We start from the raw sequence: 25,990 nt of genomic DNA, 5'->3' as shown, positions 1-25,990 counted from the left end.
TGGATTCTTTTACATCAAAAATAATTTGGCAGGGATAATCCTCATTTGGATATTGGCATATTCTAGTGTGTTCTAATAACTTGATTGGCTAATTGATTTTTTACCTCTTCCTAGTGCCTCTTAGAAAAAAAAATCTTCTCTTCATGTTTCTATCTTATTTTACAGTTTAATTTGGATAGTGCAGTAATACTGTGTTATTTGAATGATAATAATAAATAGTCTTAGTCAATTTGTCTTGCTCTTCTCAGCAGTTTTCCTAGTTTCCAAACTTTAAAACTGTATCTTAATTAAATATCATTATTATTACTATTATTAATTTAAACATCATCTTTCTGGTTAAAACTGATATTTGTTTTAAAGTTTGAAAATCACTTTTCATACATGATCTTATTTGGTCCTCATAACAAATCTGTTAGGGAGGATCTACAGATATCCCTATTACACAAATGGAGAACTTGAGGCTTAAGAGAGGTTAAGTCACTTGAGCTAGTTAAAACTAGATTCATCACCCTTTCCAGGATGTCATAGTGCCTTTTAAGCATTCCCTCTTGTATGAAACCTATTCAGAGTAATACTAGCAATTAAAATATAAGTTATCATGTACTTATTGGAAATTTGAAAGGACACAGACTGATAATGCTAATTCTAAAAAAGACAATGCCAAAAAATTAATAAATGTTGGAATTAGAATAAAGGTATAATATGTGAAATGTAGTAGAATCAAATTATTAGAATAACATTTTAGGACAATGTAAACTATAAATGCATCACTTTGTCTTAACTTTTAGCAAATATATATTTTAAATAGTCTATAGCCTGATGAGTATTCTCTGTTTTCACTGTTCTTTAATTTCTTTATAGATGATTTTAATTTAGAAGAGGCTCTTGGAGGAAATGGTAAGTATCATTTCAAATTAGCAGATAAGATGAGATAATATTTCTAGAGATGAGGACTTTATATAAAGATAATGTTAATTAAAAATACCATTTAGAAAGAAATAAGGTTTGTTGTTTTGTATAAAAATATGGTTCTTCTCAGATTTTTTAAAATGGATTTTGCCAACCTTATGTTCCATAATTATAGCATAATTTATATTCCTATGATGGGTTCTTATAACTAATGTCATATCATTGATTATTTTTATTCAGCAGATTTGAGCCAGTAAATTAGTAGTAAGTGTGTTGACTAGTAGGGTACTAGTAGTTGGGTACTAGTAGGATCATCACCCCTTCTTTATCATTCCAGTAAGTGGTTTGAGATAAAACACCATCCCTTTTCCGCCAGGTGGAATTAGTTGACAAAAGTATTTTCATAATATAGTACAATAAAAAGGGATGATTGTACATGACCTGCAAATATATTATGTACAATTTGGTATTCCTTTAAAATATACAACAAAATTATTGTGTATATTTATTTTTTTCTCCCTTTTTTCTACCCTCCTTCCATCCTCCCCTAAGAGATGGCTGCCATTAGACCCAAATATATATATATATATATATATATATTTTTTTTATATGTGTGTATATATATATATATATATATGTATATATATATACACACGTATACAAATACATGTACCTATATATGTATGTAAATTTATTCTATATATACTGATATTTAACAGTAATTTTTAAAAAATCCTTTTTATCTATTGTGAACTTAGCAATCAACAGACCTTTCAATATGTCTATTGACATATCTAACAAAGAACATGTGAAAATCCCTGTTAGGTAAAATTTTAAAAATATATACTATGTACAGGAAGTGTACATGCTTACCCACGTGGATATATATTTATATGTTTGTATATATTTTTCTAAGTTTTCTATGTCAGTTCAGTTATTTTTACAGATGTGTCCAACTCTTTATCACCCCATGTGAGATATTTTTGGCAAAAATACTGGAGTGCTTTGCATTTTTTCTATGGCTCATTTTATAGATAAAAAACAGGCAAACAGGGTTAAGTGATTTGCTCAGAGTCACACTGCTAGAAAGGTCCTAAGCTCATATTTGAACTCAGAAAGATTAGTTTTCCTGATTCCATAGCACTCTATCTACTGGGCCACCTATCTAATTTTTCTTATCTGTATGTTGTTTAAATAATGTTTTACTTGAACTAGAAATATAACAACATGAAAACATGCTGACTCCTGCTAAAAAATACAGAATTTGTGAAATTCAAAAATATTTGGGAAAATATAAACATTTAATGGTCATCTATAGTAACAAACCAAAGGTCATGAATTTGTTAATTGTTCATTGTTGTGATCATTATTTGGAATTTGGTTTTGTGCTGTAGGATGATTTTCAAATATTATTTTTAAAAACTATATGTCAACTATTTTAATCACTGTAGTTCTTTTATCAAGTTTAACTATGTTGTGTTACTACTTTAATATTTTTCTATGTCACCTTCTTCCAAGATTTGTTGTAATGTATGTTTTTGTTGTAATGTATGTTCTATCTACAACTATAACCCTTTTTCTTTTTAAAATAATTTTTTTTTTTTTTTGCTTAGACAATTGGAGTTAAGTCACTTGCCTAAGGTCACACAATTAGGAAGTGTTAAGTGTCTGAAATCAGATTTAAACTCAGGTCCCACTGACTTCAAGGCTGGTGCTCTATTCACTGTACCTGAAAATTACATTTTTAAAAGAAAATCAAAATTCATGGCATATATAAATAAGTTTTAATTATATATTTTATATATAAAATATTATGGATTTGTATCTCTGATACTGAAAGGGATCTCAGAGGTCATATAATTCAAAGTTTAGTATTCATCCTCACTAGCTGTTACTCTTGTTAAATATATATTTTCCCCTCCTGTATTGGAAAAAGAGGATTCTTTTAGACAGTACTTACAATCAATTCATTGTCATGGCATTTTTATTTCCTCAAAGCTTGGAGAATAGGTAGCATATGTATATTTTGAAGTATTATACCTGATTTTGAGTGAGATGATTTTTGAGAAGTAAAGGAAGAAGGTGCATAGCCTGTATTCAGTAGGTAAATGAAGTTAGATCATCACATTAATTCAAGCAATCTGTTATCATTTGTATTGATTAAAGGATAAAGAATTTGTTAGCATGAATTACCACCTTTCTACCACTACAGTTTGAAAAGTTAGATCTCTCACTTTTTTTTTTTAATCTTCAGATGACTATGAAAAACCTAGTCCACCAAAACCCAAACCTGGATATCATGATAACACAGGTAAGACAATTCATTCCCTTTTCATATCTTAAGTACTTTTCAATATCTAGCCTTTATATAAAGAATTGATTGACTTCTGGTTAGTATTGGAAGCATCTCATATGTTTCCTTGGCATGGCATACAATATAAGTGTTCCTGATTTCCTAAAAGCTTTCACATATGAGGACCAGTTTGGTTAAATACTGAGAGGCTTATTGCCAGTAGATTAACCATTGCATGACATTCTTTTGGGCCATAAAATCCACAAAAATAAGACATAAGGGCCTTTAGCATTATATGTCCCTTATGGTAATCACAGAGCATCTCAAAGAGGAATTAGGAGTTTTGATAGTCTGTAATTTTCTTGAATTCTGAATCTTGGCCCAGTAATCACTATTTGTGGTCAGAAACCGGACCACATCAGTGTTGACTTTCTTACTTTCAGTTAAACTACTAGAAGTGAAGAAGTGGCAGCTAGAGAGAATAACTCATAAGCTATGTTTTGAGATCCAAATAAATATTGCAAAATTAGTTTCTCCAAAAGGAAAATAGAAACAACATTTCAGAGGACATTTGATCCTTTTACCCTGTATGTTCATAGGGAACTTAAGAAAAAAAAGGATTCCATGATGATAATTGTACCTAAGCAACAATATCTGTTGTCAAAGATATATGAAAGTGAAAGAAAACCAAAATAGACAATAAAAACGTTGACAAATTCATTCCACAATATCTCTTAAGATTGGTTATTGTAGAGCCACCATATGTAGATTCTTAATACTTCAGTGAACAGCATTTTATGTGGAGACATATAAATTAAATTTAAGAGGAAGAAGCCAGGAAATTTGAACCAGGTGGGCATAGGAGAGATGAGACAAAACAATTTTGAAAGCATTGAGGGATTAAATTTTTGAATAACTTAGGAAAGGAGAAGAAATTGTTAATTAAATTAAATTGTTAAAATTATAGATGAATTTATTACTAAGATAATAACAAAAGAACATTAGGAACTACAAGCCTATATGTTTTTTTAAAATCATCTTTTATAAATCTTTAAAAGTGATTTCTAAATATGTTGAGGTATTTCTATTGAAGATAAAGAAGAGCCTTTATTTTGGCTGATTTTTTTCCTTATTATTTTTATTTTGTGACAAGAAATATACTTATTGCATTGCTTCCAGTGAGAGAATTATACAAGTAGAGACTTTAAAAACAAAAGACATCAATAAAATCTAAGAAAAAAGTTTTAAGAAAAAAAGACAATAATAAAAGGCAAGATCATTTCAGGTTAAATTTATTTTATTTTGATTGTTACTAAACTGATAGATGGAGAATTCTATAGATGATGGCTACCTAGATTTTATTAAAATTATAATGAATAAAAATCATTTTAACAGATTAATAACCATTAAGAGTGCTGTGTTACATTCTGGGGAAAAAATACAAAAATGAGACAGTCTGTGCTCTTGAAGAGAGAAAAAATGTAGGAGAGTAGTGGCCAGGCAACAGATTTACAATCTAGAAAGTAACAAAAATCTCGGTGAGTGAGATGATAGGATGATTGATTGATTTGGCCTTTTCAGGGGTAACTATTATTGGTTTGATTATATTGCTCAGAGTAATAGGTGGAGAAGAGAGGGGGATACAAAGGTAAAGTAGGGCAATATCAATTATAAAGCTATATCGCAGGGACTTTGGGGTCCTGATACTATCATGATAGCTCTGAAGGACTTTCAGAAATCCTGAAAAATTAACAAAATAGGACTTTTGTGATACCATTTACTATTATTATCCTAATCAGTGTGATTTAAATACCTAAGAGTTAAAGAAAATGAGTAAGTGGATGTGACTATATATTTTATTTTCATTGACCTTTACAACTTCTGAGAACTTTCCAAAATAGCAATTATTTGAAAGAGGAAAAGTTATTATAGTTATCTCCATGAGCTAAAACACGAAATCCCCCAAATGGTCAATATCCTGATGAATTAATAGCAGAGAAAATTAATCTTTCATTCCTAAAATGGTCACTCAGCATTCTTTAAACTCTGGTCTAGCTGCATAATGAGACTCCTAGGTTTATGTCTAGAATCTACCCAACAATTTCCCTGTTGCTACTATAGTCTATCAACATATGCCCAATACTACTGTCCATACCTCATTATCCTATAAATAACAGAATTCAACTCTGCTACCCCTCATTACAGCCATGTCTCTCCCCTCTCCCCCCAAGAGGTAGTGATAGTATAGAAAAGAAGAAGCTTGTTCTTCTCTATGTTGCCCCAATGCTTAATCAGAGAACTAAAGGACAAAAACAGTTGGGTTGGGACTGGACTAGCATGTGTCACAACTGGGACTCCATTATGCCTGAATGAAAGGAGAATGTCATCCAACAGATGCTAGTTCTGTCCCTCCAGAAGGTTACTCTGGATAAGGACTGAAACTGATGAAAAGTGAAGTGTTCAGTGTTGAAGGATTTTAAGTCAACTGAGTCCAGCCTTCAATTATCTGTCATAAAAAACATAGGAGTCAGAAACTGATCAGTAGGAAAATATATGGGGAAAAATATTGAAATTATCAAGGTCTCAGAAGGAAGAAAATTCATTTGAAAACTTGAATCATAAACAGATAAGTAATCATCAGCAAAAATATTAATAATAAAAAGAAAGTTATCCTACTATGGATCTAAATGGGTACAAACATCTGAATAAAATATGGCTAGACAAAGGGAAATAAATCACCATCTGATGAGCCAGAGAACTCTGTTGATTCCCAAGAAAGCAATGGCTCAAGAGAGATTTAGAGTTCTGAAAGCAGACCAAAACCACATAGAAAAACTTAAATCCATTGGTGGCAAGTCTCTCCAAAGAAACAAGAAAGAAAAATTGTTGGGAACGCCAAGACCTAGAAGGGAAGGACGATGTGAAAGAAGAAAAATAAAGAGCAATTACATTAAAACAAACATACAATCTCTGTATTAGTGAAACATAGTAATCTTAAAGATAAAATGTATAGTAACAACTTAAGGCTAATAATTCTTCTAAAAGGACATGAGAAGTCCTGAATGTCATAATGTGAGAAAACTGCTTGGAACTTCTGACCACAGAAAACAAAGTATCAATCAAGTGCAGCCATAGATCAACTCAGAGGTTAGTAGGGAGAGGGAAAAAGAAAAGAAGACACTCATCACGTTGATTACTTTTAAGATGCTTAGTGGTTATATTGAACACTTCCAACCTATACAAAAATTCTGTAAGCAGAAAGGAGGAATTAACATAAAGAAAAGGATATTTGAATACCTCAAGATTATTCTTAAAACCCACTAGACCATAGAAGAAAATGAAATTTTTTACAAAGAACAAGTGCACTAAGTTTGCAATTCTGAGACTAATAACGAGTGGAAAATGAAAACAGCATTCATAGCATTCCTACAAAACATATGTGAGCAGATTATTTTCTTTGTAAATACCCCAGCAATAAAAATACAGTAAAGTTAAACACAGCAGCCAAAGAAGGCATACACTAAAACAAACATTAACAGCAACAACAACAAAAAACAATTATCCCAGAAAAAAACAAACAAACAAACTAGAAAGAGAATGATTTTTCTGGGATTTAGATAACAACAGAGGGATAATTAATAAATTTATTTCAAAAAGTAGGAGACAAGGGGAGACAAAGATAGAAAAGTAAAATTTCAACAGATGTGATTGTGGAGGAACAGTTGCCAAAACAACATGAACTAAACCTCAGAACACCATGTCTACAGATTAATCATTGATAGTGGTGATTTTTTTTCTTTTATTTCTTTTCTTTTTTTCTTCTTTCTTTTCTTTTGTGGAACTAAATTGTGTAATGTGAGGGTACATAAAAGGGGAGAAGGAAGGGAGAAGATAAAGGGAAATATGCATATTCTAATCAAGTCAAAGGTATATAATGAAAAGAAAGTAATTCTTATGGTCTCTCAGGAATAAGAGGGGATATAAGAGAATGGTAAAAAGATGGATGAAGAAGGATTGAAATTGTAATCATTTAAAGAAAAAACATAGCAGCCAGTGTTGTGGTGAGAACAATTAGAGGAAAGTTGCTGCTCTTAGGAAGTGTCCTAATGGAAATGTTAAATATCATCGTGACAGAAAATAATTGTAATAGCTGTCAGATATTTGAAGAAAGGAATTTGAAGATTATATCAATGTCTAGCTAAATAAGCACAATAGAAAACCTCAATATCATATTGCCCAATTAAAAGAAATAAAAAATAAATATAAGGAAAGGAATTCAGAACACAAAAATATAAATTCTACATTCCTTTAATAAAAGTAAGTCAGTCAAATCAAAGTAAATCAAAAGTAATAAAAAATAAAGTAAATCAAAGAATCAAAGTAAAAAGTCAAAGATTAAAATAACACAAAGAGTTCAAAACAATACAATAAAAATAAATAAATAATTCAACATCAATCAAAACCTTCACTTGGAGAGTCTTGTGAAGAGAAGAAGTCAAAAGCAAGAACTTCAAAAATACTATGTGGAAAAATCTTTGGTTATCTATATGGCATAGGTCCTGGGTTGGTATGACTGTCTCCACCCCTCTAGCTTAGGTTCATGGGCTGTCTGGGTGTCTCTTATATCCCCCATATAACATATCTCCCATATAACATGATATGCAAAATATATCACATTAGCATTCCTAAAACAAGGTAAGTGGAGACCTCTTTGCAGTCTGAACTGGCTTGGTTATTGCAACTCTTTCTAATCCTGACACTTCTAGGTTACCAAAGAAAGTTTCATAGCAGCTAGTTTTAAGATGGTAGTAATATATGATTTAGAAGTTGAAATCTTTTAGTCTAAACCTTATTTTTTATATGAGGAAACTAAAACCAAAAATTACTTTACATTAGTCAATCTTCTGTGTATATCAATCCCATTATAGGAAGAGTTATCCAATGCAGAGGCTGTGCACAATCTCGCCCTAAATCTGTGTGCTTGCTTGCTGGCTTTTTTGTTCTGTCTTCTAAGGTTTTTTTTCATGCTTGATTCCTTTATACTGTTTTCTTGATTTTTCACTTTTTTTATCTAACTCATGGCTCACACTGACTTTGCTATTAAAATGTCATCATTTTAATATTTATTCCGCTAGTACTAACTTTGATCTGACTTCCCCTGCAGAACAAACTACAGCTTGCTTGGGCCTAGTTACCTGTCTAATTCACAGTGGGCTGCTAGTCTATCCCTTGGCATGACTCTGCTAATATGCCTTAGCCTTTATTAGGTGAGTTTCTTTTAAGCCAATCTTGACATTTTTATTGATATATCTCTCAGACAGTTATGAAAAATTAAAACGTGGATAATTGCAGACTTACTTTTCTTTTATGGCTAAATGTACAAATTTACAAAAAAATCTAATTTGGCAATTCTAACTTTTTCTTCTTTTATAGGTGATATTTCAGATGATGATCTCAAAGGACATTCTTATTCAGGAGGTATCATGAATATTATTTATTCCAATGCTTCTTTGCTCCTTTTAACATTTTTGTCAGTCAGCATATATTGAGCACTTCTTTTTTTTTTTTTGCAAAGTATTGTGGAAAGACAAAACTAAAGAAGATAGTTCTTGATCTTCAGCAGGGTTATTAGTCTAATATTTGTAGGGTAACATGCTAATTTATAGTTTGTTCTTCATCTGTAGCTCAGACATTCCTAGCAAATAGATTTGAGAATGAAAGGCTAATCCTATAGATGCATACTGTTAACTTTCTTCTTGCAACTATCATATTTTAGTGGTTATTAATAGGGTGTAAGGTCCATGAATAAGATCATGCATTTAAAATGAATAGGTTCTCCTCAGGCACAAATATTAGGAAGGAACAAAAAGAGATAGAAAGAATAAAAATAGGTAACAAGCACACAAAATTATTTCTCTTTTTTCAAATGATTAGAGAAACCTAGAGAATCAACTAAAAAAAAAAAAACAATCAAAACAAATAAATTTAGCAAAGTTGTAGAATATAAAAAGCCCACATAAATCATCAACATTTCTGTGTTACCAACAAAACCCAGCAGGAAGCAATGGAAAGAGAAATTTAATTTAAAATAACTGCAGACAGTATAAAATGGTTAGGAGTCTACCAAGAGACACACAGGAGTTATATAAACACAGTTACAAAATGCTTTTTACACAAATAAATAATTTGTCTAAATAATCAAAGAAATATTAATTGTTCATGGATAGGTTGAGTCATTTTAATAAAAATGACAATAACGTCTAAATTAATTCACTTATTTGTTGCCAAACTAATTAAAGTACAAAGAATTGTTTTGTAGAACTGGAAAAAAAGAAAGAAAGAAAATTCACGTGAAAGAAAAAAACAGCCTGAATATAAAGGAAATAGGTGGTTTTGTTTGTTTGTTTGTTGGTTGTTGGTTTGTTGTTGTTGTTGTTGTTTGTTGTTTTAAGATGAAGGAAGGTGGCTTAGTAGTAACAGATCTCAAACTATAGTGCAAAACAATATGGCACTGGATAAGAAATAATGATTGATGTATAAATTAGATTAGAAATAAAGAATAGACTAGATACATAATATACAAAAGTAAATGATCAGAGTAACCTAATACTTGACAAACCCAAAGCTATTGGTGCAAGTACTCATATTCAACAAAAACTGGAAAGCAGTCTGGAAGAAACTAGGAATAACCTAACATACCATAGACTAAGATAAACTTAAATTGTGTACATAATTTTGACATGAAGGATGAAATTTTAAACAAATTAGGAGAACATGGGAAAAAGTTGTCTGTCAGACCTCTGGGGGAAAAAAAAGAAAAAAATTTATGACCACATAAGAGATAGAAAAGATTATGAGAGGTAAAATGGGTAATATTGATTACATCAAATTTAAAAGCTTTTGCACAAAATCTGTTCAGTTAATATCAGAAGGAAAAAAGGAAACTGAGAAAACATTTTTATAACAAGTTTCTTTAATAAACATATTTAAAAAGTCCAACTCCTATTTTTTTAATAATAGTTTTTTATTGTTCAAAATATACACAAAGATAGTTTTCAATTACCCTCAAAACTTTGTGTTCCATATTTTTCTCTCTCCCTTTCTATTTCCCTCCTAGCATGGACAGAAAGTAATCCGATATTGGTTAAATATGTGCAATTCTTCTAAATTTATTTCCATATTTGTCATGCTGCACAAGAAAAATCAGATGAAAAAGGGAAAAAACGAGAGAGAAAAATAACAAGAAACAAGCAAACTACAACATCAACAACAAAAAAGTGAAAATAGTTGGTCTAGTCTCTAGACAGTTCTAGTGTTCAGAAAGAAAACTGGGGAATTCTTAGACTCATAATTTATAATTTAATGAGCTATGAAGCCCATCAAGAAAGAACAGACTGAGAAGAATTCTAAGCATGTCTTAGATGGATCCTAGAACTGATTGTTTTTCTCTCGTATCCTTAAGAACAAGAATAGTCTTTGAGCGCATTGAGTAAACATGGCATTTTACCTTCTTATATTCTCTTCCATGGTGCTTATTGTTGTTCAGTCATGTTTGACTCTTTTTGACTCCACTTGGGGTTTTCTTGGCAAAGATATTGGAGTGGTTTGCATTTCCTTCTTCAACTTATTTTACAGATGAAGAAACTAAGATGAATTTGAGGATGAGTATATAGTTAAGAGGAAATCTAAGCCTTTTCATGAGTATAAAGCAATAGACTGTTAGATTGTTAAGTTTATTTAATGATGATTATGAGATGTCTTAATTCTTGTTCTGTTCTCTTAGTCCTATGTGACCTGAAGGAGTTATAACCATTCCAAAATCTCTGCTTAGTTGACTTTTTTTTTTTTTGTCATTTTTAACTTCCTATAACAATTGATAAATCTTTTAAATAACTTTTTATGCAAAGGCCTTAATTTGCTTTTATAATTTAGTTTGAAAAACATTATTGGAATAGCTTTAAAATCAGTGTTTTTGATTTTAATCAAGAAAGCTCTTCAGATAATTATGCTTGTGGAGCAAGTCAAACATGATAAATTTATTTCTTTCTCTTAATTTTAACTCCTTTAACAGTATTCTTTATAGCAAAGATTTATCACAGACTTTTAGAAATGGAATGAACCTTTAAATTTATGTAATTCATCTCTGTCATTTGCTGATGAGAAAGCAAGTGAAGAGAGACTATGGATTGCTCAAGATTATCTAGCTAGATAGTGACAGATGATAGATCAGAATCCAACCCTCTTGAATTTTCCAGGTATTCTTTCCACCTTAACATACCACCTCTAATTTATTAACTTATTACTAATAGATGCTACCTTCTTTTTCATGTTTGTGGGGCATGGGTATGGGTGGAGAATAAACTGGGAAATCAAGCATCAACATTGATAAAAGATGTTGGGGCAGAGAAGGTTGACCTGTGACAAGAAAGAAGTTTGCTTCTGTTAGTAGTAACTTAGTTCACTCAGTTTAGTATCTTTGATTCATATACCACTTCAATCATAGAACAGCATTTTAAAAATTGTTGAACATCAGAAGTGGAAAATAGTTGCTTTAGTAATACTAAAAAAGATAAGAAATGGAAATTTATAAGTTAGGGTGATTAAATATTTCTTTTTTATAGCTTTTTATATACAAAACATATGCATGGGTAATTTTTCAACATTGACTTCTGTTTCTACTTTTCCCCTTCTCTCCACTCCCTTCCCTAGATGGCAGATACGACTAAATATTTTAAAGATTTATTAGCTCTCATATTTTGTGTGGGAAAATTTTCACAGTCCTGTTAGATTTAGCTAGCTGTGAGATTCAGTTTAAATCACTTAAACTTAGCCTAATTTTTTTCATTGGTAAAATGTGTATAATATTTTTACCACCCATTTCTCAGGGCTATTTTAAGGGAAGCACTTTGTAAAGGACTGTGTAAATGTAAGCTATTATTTTATTAATCTTTTGGATCTATAGTTCCATTCACTCATTCATCTTAACAGGGTATGCCATAAGTATATGCTAATTTTTAACATTCTAGTAACTAATTAATATCTTGCACAAGTTCTTATCCATTTTTTTACTAGAAGCATATATAATATGCATTTAACACAATATTTTAATATTTTATAGGCTCTGATGATAGAAGTGATGGTGAGAATGCCCCTGGTATGTATGCACAATATTAAGTATCTTTGATTATTATAAATTGTAACAAAGAAGACTTTATACAAATTTTATAGGCTCTCTGATGTATCTTTTTTTTTTTTTTTTTTTTTTGGGCTGGGGGCAGTTGGGGTTAAGCGACTTGCCCAGGATCATACAGCTAGGAAGAGTTAAGTATCTGAGGTCAAATTTGAACTCAGTCCTCCTGACTTTAGATCTGGTGCTCTATCCACTTCACTAACTAGCTACCCCAACTGTGATGTATCTAAAAGTATTCAACCAACCTTTGACTTAAGATCTCCAAAAAAGGGACACCCATCATTATTCAAGGCAGCCCACTCCACATTTTGGATAGCTTCAATCGTTAATAAGTTTCTCTGAAATAAAGTCCACATTTTCCTCTGTGTTTGAAATTCAGCTCATAAAACTTATGTGACTTATTTACATAAATGCAAAATTTTAGGAATTCCCTGTAAAATGAAGCTTTGCTTAAAACATTTTAAAATTGCAAAATAAAAAATGGACAAGATTTTAATGGAGAAAAGACTTTTTAAAATGTCTGGAAAACTAATTAAGATGTCACAGGAAAGAACTCAATATGAGTGTAGCTTTGGTGAAAAGAATGGCATAACAAAAATAATTTGTACTAATGCCTCCCATCACCTCTGTCCCTGTTCTTTCTTTTTCTTCTGTTGGCTACCTTCATTTTTCTTTTTTCTTTTTTCTTTCTATTTTTCTATCCTTTTATTGTGTTTTTCTTTCTCTTTCCGCTCTTTCTGTTGGTTCTAAATTTCTTGACTTCTCTTCTAATTTTTTTCTCCTCTGCATGATTTGGAATGGAATATTGTAAAGTTATAATTTGTTATATAAAATTTAATGTTTTAAATTAAAACAAAAAAGCAAAATTTTAAAAATTCATCTCTAATGGTTTTTTCTTTGTAAATGTTTCTTAACAAATTTTCTCCTGTTGATTAAGTGATCCTCCAAGCACAATGAGTTTCAATACTAAAAGGAATCTAGACCATGTAGGTCTTTCCCATTATTGGTACCATTATTGGTACAACATAATCCATCTATGCTTCTTTACTCTAAATGTTCCTTGTTAGCATTTTTTTCAGATACTTCACAAAGTGTCCAACATGTTGGAGGCCTTCCTATAGGTCTTTTTTTACATTTCATGGATACCAGGACTGCATTTGAGTTGTTTATTATCCTGTAACTGTCTCTTCTCCATTTTTCATCCTTTATTTCCTTCATAACATTTTCTTTTGGCATTTCCTGTACATAAGTCATTATGAAAAATCATGTAACAACCTATTTGAGCCCATCCTGCTTTTTCTCCATTGCCTTTTTGGTCAATCTTAAATTCATAATAGAATTGTATAAGTTGATTTTTTTTTTCTTCTTCTTTCTCGGAGCTGATTCCCCTGGAGTAATACCTGGAATTGTAAGTGCTGTGCTTGTAGCACTGGCAGGAGCTGTATCCAGTTTTATTGCTTACCAGAAAAAGAAACTCTGCTTTAAAGGAAATGGTAAGATTTACCATTAGATATTCCTGTTTTGATTGCAAGTAAGAAACTTGTCCTAGGATGTTTTTTCTTCTATGAAAATGTCAATCAATGGCACCTAGCTGGATAATGCTTGGTGTTGGACCTGGAATTGAAATTCCAGAGTTTGAAGTCTGCCTCAACTACTCACTAGCTGTGTAACCTGAGGACAAGTCACTTAACCCATTTAATCTTTTAATCTTCATTGCCTTAAAATTGGGGTAATAATAGTTCCGACCTCATAGGGTTGCTATAAGAATTGAATGAGATTATATGTGTTGAATACTGTGGAGAAACTTTAGAAGCCTAGTTGAAATCACAACTTGTTAAGACTACTGTGTTTCCCCCAAATCTTTTCTAGAATGTCTGTGTTGCAAGGTTTTGTAGAGATAAAAAAACTATCTTTGCATGTATTTAGAAAATAAAATACTATTAAAAATAATTTTATATAAAAAATTTTGTGTTGTTTCTCCAAAGGCAATGAAAGAATTTTCATTTTAGTAATGTCTACTGGAATGCTCATTTTTTGTTCATTACCAATACCCACCACTCATCTAAGTTATTCGTGTTCAAATGAAGGTACTGATTCAGGAAGTGATTCTCTTTCTTCAGTGGTGGGGACTGTTTCCCTTGGTATACCCTGTGGGCATATGTTCTTCCCTCAGAAAGAGATAAAATTAGTTTCTGTATTTCAATAAACCCAGTTTTAATCTTTTTTTTTTTTTTGTCAGTATTTTCTTTTTGAAATTTCCTGTAAAGCCAATTATGATTCATCTAAAGTATTTTTTTCAAGGCTAGCCAGTCTGTGTAATTTTTTTCTTTAGCTTAATAACCAAGTGTCCTTCAGGTGAAAAACCAAATACCAACCACTTCGCCTAAGAGTCTGGATAGAGCATCATGTTAGAGTTGAGAGATCTTCTCAATTTTACAGATGAAAAAAAATCAAACCTCAGAGGTTAAGTGACTTGCTCAGATTATTTATTAATGTTTGAGTTTAGATTTGAAACAAGTACATTTTTCCCTGCAAACAGGCTGTTGAGACAAAATGAAAAGAACCAAGATGTACAATGTGACAGTTGTTAGTTTGTTACTACTCAATTTGTTAAGCATAATCAATTTTGTTTAGTTGTGTCTGATTTTTTTTTCCCATTTAGGGTTTTCTTGACAAAGAAACTGGAATGATTTGCCATTTCCTTGTCTAGTTCATTTTAAAGTTGAGGAAACTGAGACAAACAGAATTAAGTGACTTGCCCAAGGCCACACGGCTACTTAGTTTCTGGAGACAGATTTGAACTTTGGAAGATTCCAGATCCAGCATCCTTTGCGTTGTATCACCTAGCAGCCCCAAGAATAATCATAAATAAGTTCAATTCATTAATTCTTTCTTTTTTTCCCCTGAGGCTGGGGTTAAATGACTTGCCCAGGGTCACACAGCTAGGAAGTGTTAAGTGTCTGAGGGCAGATTTGAACTCAGGTCCTCCTGACTTCAGGGCCAGTATCATCTAGCTGCCTCCTGTGTAATTCAATAAAAATAGTTGAATATCTTCATCCATGATTTCCTCCACTCCCTTCTCCTTATCTAACCTCTTATTTCCAAGTGAGATGATCTGGAGGTAATCTTGATAGATGTGTTTATCTGAAGGAATTGGTTTACAGCCTGGGCTTCCTAGAATAGTTCTAGTTGAAGTCCCAGATGTTGAATGACTAGACCTAAGTGAACTTAAATGAGCATAAAAAGTAAACTTATACTATTGTTATTAATCATTGCTACAAATATAACATGCAGATCATATTATATCATGTTTTCTTGATTTCTTCTGTTATGTTCCCCTTGAAACATCAAAATCTCACTTGTCCAGATTGCTGAATTCTTTGGGTATAGCTCCTTACAAGAATTACATGATAAATGTCATGGAAGTATCACAACCCTACACGGAGAGAGGGTTGGATGTGGGAAATGAGTACAAAATTACAATGTTTCTTGTCTTTGTTAAAGCTGATTGCTTGGGATCATTAGGAATTCACCTGAAATATATCTGCTTTCTAGAATCATTTTTCTTCCTTTGGTAAATTATGTCATAGATCAGAGGGTGATGACTGCTATGTAAGGAAATTTGATGGTTCTTTGTAGAAAAATCATAAAGTTTAATTGACTCAGAAATTTAATATTTGTTTCTGAAAAAAGAGAAACAAAACTTTCATATGTAATATAACAACTTCTGAAAGGCTTGCAGGGACATTTCATGAAATTCTCTAAGCCAAAGAAACTTTTGAAAATATCTAAGATTCTAAGAGGGTTGTGATTAATTAGAAACATGAGTGTCTGTAATTGAAGTAAAATTTTGATCTTTTCCCCAGCCTTGGGGGGGGGGGGTCTTTCTGGAAGGATAGATTAAAAGAAATAAATAGCATCTGTATTAGGGCAAGGAGAAGATGAATAAAGGGGAAGTTCTAATGGAGAGCCACTTACTTGACTTGGAAACAGAAAAAATGGTGATACTTTTAGCTGTATTAATTAAAACCTTAAAAAGAAACTTCCAGTTAGTTTTCTATAAAGAAGGATCTGCCATCTAGACTACGTAGTAGATTTATAGTCAGGAAGATGTGAATTCAAATTCTGCTTCATATCCTTAACTAATTGTATGATTCTGGGAAAGTCAGGCTTTCAACCTCAGTTTCCTCATCTGTAAAAGCAAGATAATAATATCTTCAAACTTCTAGAATTTTTGTGAAGATCAAATGGAAATACACACATACACACACATACATATTGTGTTTTACAAACCTTAAAATGCTGTATAAATACTATTATAATAATAGAATTTAAAATTACCCTTTTTAGGCGAAAATTGAAAAGAATTTATTTATCTGCAAAGCAAATAAATAAAGCAAAGGTTTAAATGACTTGCCCAGGGTCACATAGTTAGGACTTATTAAGTGTCTGAGGCTGAATTTGAACTCAGGTCCTCCTGACGCCAGTCCCCCTGGATAACTGCACCATCTAGCTGCCCAAAGTGAAAAGAATTTAATTGAAAGTATTATCTGGATTTCATTCTTTATAAATCTAGTTCTATATATTTCAAATATATATATATATATATATTTATTATTCATCTTGAGCCTTCAAGAACATAAATATATCTTAAAGACTGAAAGAAAAATAACTGGTAATAACAATAATAATAGTTAATGTTTGTATGGTACTTTAATACGGGATGTCTCATTTAGATTGAAATTATTTAGTATTAGTCTTTTCACTGTCCTTGTTAATAAGAAATATTACTGTTAAGATGTCTAGCACTAGTAACTAATTGAATGTTTGGATTTGTCTTATAGTGAGGGAGAGGGATTTGTGCTCTAGTTCTTAGAGATAAAATGGTTACATTTATTACCTATGTGGTCTTTGCCCTTAATTTCCTTACATCTCAGGTTTTTCATCTGAAAAATAAAGGCATTTGAATTAGAGACCTCTTTCAGCTTTCCATATATGGTTCTATGGGTTCAGCAGAATTGTCCTATATAGCCTGCCTTATTTTCTGTCACCAGTATGATCACATAAATCTAGAAGGTGAATTGTTAGGGCTGATATCAAGATAGCTCACAGAATATGGAGATTTGTATTAATTTATTAAATTTATAATAAAGAAGTATAATTCAGAAAAAATACAAATGGGAGGTTGGTATAATTTTGAATACAAGATGAAATTTTGTATATTTAAAAGTAGAAAGCTTTCCTCTTACTGCTTTTGAATATTATTGCTTTGTGCTTATGTCTTAAAATAAATTTGGAACATCAGTGCCTTGTATATTTTTAATAGAGTTAGAGAATATATGATTTGACTGTTTTAGCTATTAATATTCTTTTGTACTGCCCATTTGGTCTTTATTTGTTGTCTCTGTAATATCTTCTGTGTGGCTAAAATCAGCATTGTTTGCTTTTAGTGACTGATTGAGATTTCTCTTTTACTTTGTGGCTGATTCTATAACTGACAAGTTTTGACTTTTGCAGTGTTCAAATTGTTGTCCCTTGGCATTTGTGTTGCTTTCTCACTATTAGTAATAACTGATTTTTACTATTGACTGGTGACCTGACTGTTGTTCATTTGGTTTTCATAGATGTTTCATCACTGTAATTTCAGAAATCTGTTGCTAGCTATAAAGCTGCTGGCTCTTTCCTCCATTCCTCCCTTCTCTCCCTTCTTTCATTCCTTTCTTCCTTTTTCTTTTTTTGATGCATGCATGTGTATGCTGATTTTAACTAAAAAGCTTCAGATTTTTTTCTGTATATTTTCTAGCTATCTTTATGCCATCTAGGCTATAATTTATATATGCTTTCTACTTTTTTAAAGCCCAAATTATAACTTTTTAAGCTACAGGCCCTCTTTCTGTAGAACACTGAAAGAGTAAAAATTTTAGGCAACCATATCAGAAGTTTGAATTTTTTTTTTAACCTTCCATTTCAGATGAGCCGAAGATCTAGAAATGAGGAAAGAACAACTGTCAAGTGATGACTACAAGATCAACCAGATATAATTATTTTTCCAATAAAACTCAAAGCCTTCTTCCCTCACCCCCATTTAGCCATGAAAATAAAGCCTCTTATCCCACAAAACCAGAATAAGTATTGAAAAGACATTGCCTTCATCCCCTAGGAGACCTTTTACGTAGTATTGAAGAAAGTCAGAATTCTAAGAAATCTATACATTTTTTCTTCTCTCTAACTCATAGGTTACGACAAGTTCGAAAGATCAAGAGGATCATGAGAGTTTGGTCGTACCTCTGACTTTTTTGAAATAAAGATGGAAGTCTATTTTCCATTTTCTTTTAGGTTATAAATCACCTTGATTATTGTTATTACTGTTTTAAGTTAGTATACGCTGTACTTTTATGGGGCCAAGACCTTGACTACTAGAAAACTTGAAGTTTTCTTCACTTCTACCAAATTCATTTTTGTCAATAAGTATGGCAACAGCACCAGGACACTGAGGTATGCCCTCCTTCTAGTGTCTTAAATATTTAAAAAAAAAAAAAGTTGATTGAAAGTGAAAGAATTGAACTTTCATCCAATTGTGAAGGTTTTTTTTTTTTTTGTTTTTTTTTTTTAGTACATTCTACTTCAGTTGTTATCACTATAATTTTTTAGATGTTTTCTTGGAAATGGCTTGTTCTAATTGAAATGAATTTTATAAGCCTGTAAATTCACCAGTTCTCTGAAGAAGTTTTAATTTGTTTAGTAACAAATCATATGACCCTAATGATGATGTTTTACAAAGGATTTAAGTCAGATCATACTTGATATCTTAGTCCTTTCTTTCCAGATATTCACTTGATATCTTTCTTTAGGGATATCTGAGCATATTTCTCTTAGTTTTTTTTGTTTTAATTATCATTGCTCTTGGTTTCTTCTCCACTCCTTAAATTCTTCCAAATTAGCAAATAAAATAATGCAATAGAATCAATTACTTTTCAAAGTGACTTTGTCAAGGATCATGAAGGTCATTTGTCTCATTTTTATGCTCTTCAAATTTAAATATAATTATCTTTTCTGGTGAAATGAAGGTGGCCTTGAAGTTGAATATTATTTGATAGTAATATAGACTAAAATATATCTTGTTATGATGGAGGCTGAGGTAGAATAAGGAAGGTGTTCCTTTAATGCACATTATCACCCTTTTGCAGTATTAGAATTTGTAAGCAACAGTTACCTGAGTAGAATTCTATTTATACCTTTTTCATCTTTGCACTATAGAAACATGTTAGTGATATATCTAGTAGACTTCTCATTTCTGATAAAACAAAATCATTATCAGGAATTTGAATTTCTTCCTTAATATCCTAAGTTATTGATTCTCAAAATGTGATTTGCTGGTCAGCATTTGCCTTACTGGGGGTAAATAAAAGGCAAATCTCAAATTCAAAGGATGCAAAAATTTTTTTTCAACTAATTTTTACATTTCATGTTCAAACAAAAAAAAACTAAAAAATCAGCACTTTAAAAGATTGTGATTTACAGTCTTTTTGATTTTTTGGTTATTCAAGTTGAAAGTTACATCTGATAGGGATAGATGGTGCATTGGAATCATTTGTTGTGCTAGTACAGGTCATGAATCAGATAGTATATGATGATGACTTCACATAGTCATTTCATTGCCCATTTCTGAGCTTTTTGGCAACTTAGAATCTGTTATAAGACAGATCAAAAGGAATGGTTATGTTAAAGTTCTCCTATATAAGTGTTAGGTGCTATTTCTCCCATAGCTTCAGAATTAGTTCTTATTCATTTCTAATGTATTCTCTAATTTCAAACCTCTTTTAGTAATAATTATTCTTTCTATACCCTGATCATTTCAAAATTAGCAGCATTAAAATACATTACTGCTAATTTATATGTATAAGGATTATATGCCTTTGTTATAAGCCAGTTAGTTTAATCTTGGGTACAATCCACATGCTTGTGTTTGAATAAAGGTTAATTCTTTCACATATGAGCTATGTTGCCAATATTTGCATAGGTTTATAAATCAATTTATTGTATATGCTCTATAGTTTTATGCCTTTAGGAAAAAAACATCATAGCCAACAAAAGAAATGATTTCCTGCAAGTATTTTACAAATCTGTTTGATCTTTGCTTCTTTGTATGTAATTTTTCTCTTGGAGTTTTGTAACAGCATTTGTTATTCAGTTTCTGTGAGCACATAGAATTGCACTTAATGGTCCAGTATTTTGGACCTTAATTTGCCCTCTTTAAAATGAAGGGGTTGGATTAGGTGACCCTCTTAAATCTGTTTTCCAGCTCCATATCCATGATCCTATGAATTGTCTACTTTGTATTTTAGTTAAAAGGTGCACTGATACTCCATGAATATTTACTCTTGTGAAAATACTAAAGTATTTTAACCACTAAATGTTTACTTCTACTAGCTTATTATCAGTTGAAATTTTCTTTTAATAATGTTGTTACTGATTTGATGAGTTTTTTAAACTTTCATATATAGCTAACAAAAAAGTTTGTATTGTCATTTAACAAATTAGCAATGGAATAAAAATTTTACATTGTTTTCCATATTTTGAGTACTGTTGAACTGTATTAGAAGTTGGAGAGCAGTTTATTCTGGATGTATGTGGTATAATGGTTCACAATGTGGATTTTTCCAATGTATATTTCCACTCCTTTCCTCCCTCTTCTCCACAAATATGTATTATGGAACCCCAAGGTCACTTAAATTACTTTTTTTCCCCTGAGGCAATTGGAATTAAGTAACTTGCCCAGGGTCACACAGCAAGGAAGTATTAAGTGTTTGAGGTCAGATTTAAACTAAGATCCTCCTGACTTGAGGGCTGATACTCTATCCACTGCACCACCTGAACCATCTAGCTGCTCCTCATAATATTCTTTATGATATACTGCTCAAAGCTCCATTAAAGAATTTTTAACATGAACTCCTTGGACCATTTGGGAATTCCTAAGTACTTTGCCAATCCACTTGCATACACAAGTGTGAGTGCACACATACACGCATATATCACAGATGAGAGAGAGATCCTCTGTGTTTTCCTTAAAGTTTAGGGTGTAAAAGGAAGGATAAGGATTAACAGTTTATTGCAAATACCATTTTATTAAACATTTAAACTATTAAAAGTTGATAGAATAGAAAAACTTCTATAGTTTTTCTGAAAGTGTTCTTTATGTTACTTTCTTGCCCACTCTTTAAATTTTCTTTTTAATTTGTAGGACTTTATATCTTCAAATATATCATACCAGAAGAAAAATCTCCATATTTCTCTTCTTTTGCCTCCATATTTTCTATTTCTTAAGGTACATACTTAAGTGTATTGAGTGCTACAGATTATTTTAAAAATTCATTTTAGGGACACATGGCATGTATTTAGGAAAGGTAGTGTAGAATATGCCAGAGTTAGACTTCAGAGACCTGAATTCAAATGCCAGTTTCAGAGATTACTAGGCTAATAGTCAAAGACAATGTCGCTTAACTTCTCTGAATCTCTTTCTTCATTTGTAAAATGAGGGACAATACTTATTACAATCAATTTCTCAAATTTGTTGGAAGGAAAGTATTCCATAAACATTAAACTACTGTGTAAGTGAATATTGTTATTTTATTTGTTTGTTGTTGCAAGGCCATTGGAGTTAAGTGACTTGCCTAGGGTCATACTGCTAGAAAGTTTTAAGTGTCTGAGGTTGTATTTGAACTCAGGTTCTCCTTATTCCAGGGTTGGTACTCTATCCACTGTGTCATCTAGCTGCCCCATCATTGCTGTGTTGTTATATTTAATAGCAGGAGTTGGCTTGATATTCATATATAATCCCCATGAATTTCCTGAGGAATTTCTGAAGACTCTGTGACACATAATTTGTAGGACTTTGGACCTTAGTTTTAGCCCTCTGTGAAATGAAGGGATTGTAGTATATATGATCCCTAAATTCTGTCTCTCAGTTCTAAATATATGGTTCTTCCATGAATTACATTTATATTTTGGTTGAGTTGCATTAATGTACTGTGATTGTTTAATCTTGTGACAAGAGAGAATACTAAAGTGTTTTAACAATTAAATATTTAGTTCTACTGATTTAGGATTAATTGGAATTTTTATGAAAAGAATTTGTTATTGACTTAATACATGTATGTGTGTGAATACACATGCCCATGAACATACATATTTCCATATGGCTTCAAAGTTTTTGAAAATTGTACATCTAATTGTAAAACAAGTGGGTTTGGGGATGCTTTATCTATGCATCTTAATTGCCTTATGATTTTGATTTAACAAGTTCCTGAGGAAAAGAGATATATCTGTATGTTTTTCACCATAGCATCTCTATTTGAAGGTGGGAATAAGCATGAAGTAGGTGGAAAGGAAGACCAGAATTAATTCCAATGACCTCTTCTCATGGATACCAGGACTATTTCCCTCTGAAATTTTCTACCCAATTGTCATCTAGAAAAAACCTGGCAGTGAACATAAACTGAACATGTGATTAGGTAGCTATTTTAGGTGCATATGTGAATGAAAGTACACCAAAAAAAAAAAAAAAAAAAAAAAAAGGAATTCTATACATGGTAAAATACAGTAAGAACAGAGACCTGGACTGGTCCTGTGATTTCACTGATATAAGGAACTTCCAAGAGGGAACACTCTTCCTAACAAATGCAGGTTGGTACTATGAAACTTATGCTCTTAGAGAATTGCCTGAGGATTTTGAGAGGTTAAATAACCTGTCCAGGGTTATATATTTAGTACAAATCTTCTTCTTGGTGTTGAACTCTGGTCTGACCCCCAAAAAACCATTGCCCATTACAGGGCAATGCGCAGGGACATTTTTGCAACCTTCTTTTGTTACTTAATATTCCCCTTATAAGGCTTGGCTATTCTGTATAGCCAGATTATATGCCAGCTTTTCCCCTATGATTATGCTTTATAAGAACTTCTTTCTCCCCTTACTCCTAGGACATCCCTATTTTGAATAAGGTATAGTATTGTCCCAAATTGCAATTGTTCAACTCTGATTAAATACTAAACTTTATTTGCAGATTACCTAGTTAGTCCATGTTTTTCCAGTTTGACATTAGCTCCAAAGCCCAGCTCTATCCACTACATCATGTACAATTTGACTTTTTTGGTTCAAATGATTCTGCTTAAGAATTGTCTGTAATTTAGTCAGGGACCAGATTGATGTTTATATTTGAATTATTAAAAAATACATTTGTGGATCAAATTATAGGAATATAATTGGTTTAACCTATAGAGAGCATTATCTTTTATGTATAGTAGATACTTGCTTTCTGTGTATTTCACATTGTTCCTCTATAAAAGTGTGAATCCAAAGACCTTCAAATGGCAAAAGAGTCTTGCCTCTTTTATTAGCCTCCCTTATATACACTTGAAACCAATTACCACATTTCTTTTTTAAAAACACATATCTATCTATCTATCTATCTATCTATCTAGATATATATAATTTAAATTCTATTATACCAGCCTGTTCTGTTCTCCCAGCCAAATAGTTTTAATTGTTGAAATGCACTCAAGGTGGTTTTATCTGTGAGAAAGGAAATTAAATTTCAAATGACTTTCAAAACAAATTCACAAATAACAAAAATAAACCTTTCCTATTAGCACTAAAACAGACTGTTCAGACTAAACAAAAGTTTTGAGGCTCATTTTAATTGGGTATTTCATGTGTTTATTCTTTCAGAAGATCCAGAGAATGTTAATATGGAGAGTCATCACGGAGCCAACACAGAACCACCTGGTAAGAGAAAAGACAGATTTACAAAATTTGTTGAGCATTTTATATCCTTTTAATTTTTTTAAAGCTTATTATTGTATCCTAAGTTTCCTCATAAGAAAATAGTGTCAACACTAATAGATATCTTTCTATTCACTTTTTGACTATTCCTATTCTTTTCTGTTATTCAAAGTAATTTTAATATATTTCATGCCATTACTAGATCATAAACTCCTTGAAGTTGGGGACTATCATTTTTCATCTTTGTATTCTCCAAAACTCACACATCACTTTGCAGTTCAAACTCATAGGATTTTAGAGAAGCAAAGGGATCTTAGAAGCCATATAGTTTGGTCTTCTCTTTTGTACTGATGAGAAAAGTAAGCCTAATGAAAGTTACTAATGCAACGTCATACAAGCTAAGATTTAAAGCAGCGCCCAAGTAATTGTTCATTTCTACATCGCCAGCTCATAGGAATACTCATTGAATTCAGGCTCTGTGTATAATTTAATTTAAAAAATAGTCCTGAAAAGTGTGTTGTGTGTTTTAGGAGATTGCTATAAAAATATGTCTTTTCTTTTTTCTAGTGCAACGAACGCTTCTACAGAAATAGTCTTATTCTGAGAAAACAATGAACACAACTGGATTAGACTGCTTGCCTGCCTGAAACAACATTCCTTAGAGGGCAAGGATTGCAAAATTGCATGAAAATAAATTATACTGGGTTGTTTGTGAATATGGCATTTAAAAACACATCTTTGGAAAGTTATTCATCCTGTATAACATATGATTAATTACTATTATTTAAAAATTTAAAAATCTCCATGTTTTAGGAAAATTTAGGAAAAATTCTTTGAAATAAAATTGAACCCTTTACCCAAATGGCCTTTGTACATATATTAGATTTTTAATGGTTCATACCTCTCTGTAAAAAAATCAGGAAAACAAAAAATAGTTACCTTTTATCCATATCATTCATTCATGATTATTTTAAATTATATAGCAAGTAAACATGCCAGTAAACAAAGTACTAAGTGATAAATTTGTGAGTTAAATATCTTAAGACATTCCTTCAAAATTAATTTTATTCAATCATTTGCTATCAGAAATGGGAAAATATGCCATCTTGTTTGAATTAGCTATTTTTGTAATAACTTTGATGGTGGATTTATAACAATTACAAAAATTAATATATTGAGTTTCACCTTTTTTTCAGTCTTTGGGAGAAAAAAGGAACTTAATGAGTTCATTAGCTCCCATGAGTCCAATTTTTTCTATGTTGCTGATTTCCAGATGTATAAACCCAGTTTACAACCCCATATCACCAATTGCCTTTTGGACATCTTGAACTGAATGTCCCATAAACATTTAAGTAGAATTTACTCTCTTTCTTTTCAATCTCTCCCTTTCCAAATTTCCCTTACTAGTGTTGAATGAAATCTGTTTTCCCATTCACCTGGGCTTGCATTTTCTCTGCCATTCTATATTTCGTCTACTTTTTTACATATACCCAAAACATTGACAATTTTTTTGTTTCAGTTCACATTTATATTCTCCTCACTCACATAGTCACTATTAGAATTCAGGCATTCATCATCTCTTGCCTAATGCTATTAGAATAGTCTTCTCTATCTATATACGCTATTAGAATAGCCTGCTCTCTCTATTTAGTGTCTCCCCATTTTAATCCATCATTTGTTCAAAGTGATTTTCTTAACAAGAAGGTCTGATCATGTCTGTCTCTGTCTCTCTCTAACAAACACACACACACACACATCCCTTAATAAATTCTAGTAGCTCCCTTCAAAATCAAATATAAATCCAATTTATCATTTAATC

The 25,990-nt window shown here is 31.5% G+C and overlaps 1 protein-coding gene across 4 annotated transcripts in view; it reads left to right on the top strand.

Annotated features, from left to right (window-relative positions):
* Positions 1-25,033, top strand: part of CD99 (CD99 molecule (Xg blood group)) — a 56,315-nt gene extending 31,282 nt beyond the window's left edge. For 2 of the 4 annotated variants that reach the window (XM_074300230.1, XM_074300231.1), the window contains exons 5-11: positions 862-897; positions 3,164-3,220; positions 8,636-8,680; positions 12,321-12,356; positions 13,772-13,885; positions 24,118-24,174; positions 24,739-25,033. In XM_074300230.1, the coding sequence (XP_074156331.1) occupies positions 862-897; positions 3,164-3,220; positions 8,636-8,680; positions 12,321-12,356; positions 13,772-13,885; positions 24,118-24,174; positions 24,739-24,764 (371 nt within the window). In that variant the 3' untranslated portion in view covers positions 24,765-25,033. Of the gene's footprint in view, positions 1-861; positions 898-3,163; positions 3,221-8,635; positions 8,681-12,320; positions 12,357-13,771; positions 13,886-18,363; positions 20,967-24,117; positions 24,175-24,738 lie in introns of those variants that run through there. The other 2 variants (XM_074300232.1, XM_074300233.1) reach the window with 1 other exon arrangement.
* Positions 25,034-25,990: the final 957 nt, after the last annotated feature.

Source organism: Sminthopsis crassicaudata, chromosome 3 (genome assembly GCF_048593235.1).
Source record: "Sminthopsis crassicaudata isolate SCR6 chromosome 3, ASM4859323v1, whole genome shotgun sequence".
In the NCBI taxonomy this organism is placed as follows: Eukaryota; Metazoa; Chordata; class Mammalia; order Dasyuromorphia; family Dasyuridae; genus Sminthopsis; species Sminthopsis crassicaudata.
This window is presented reverse-complemented; position numbering and strand designations above follow the sequence as displayed.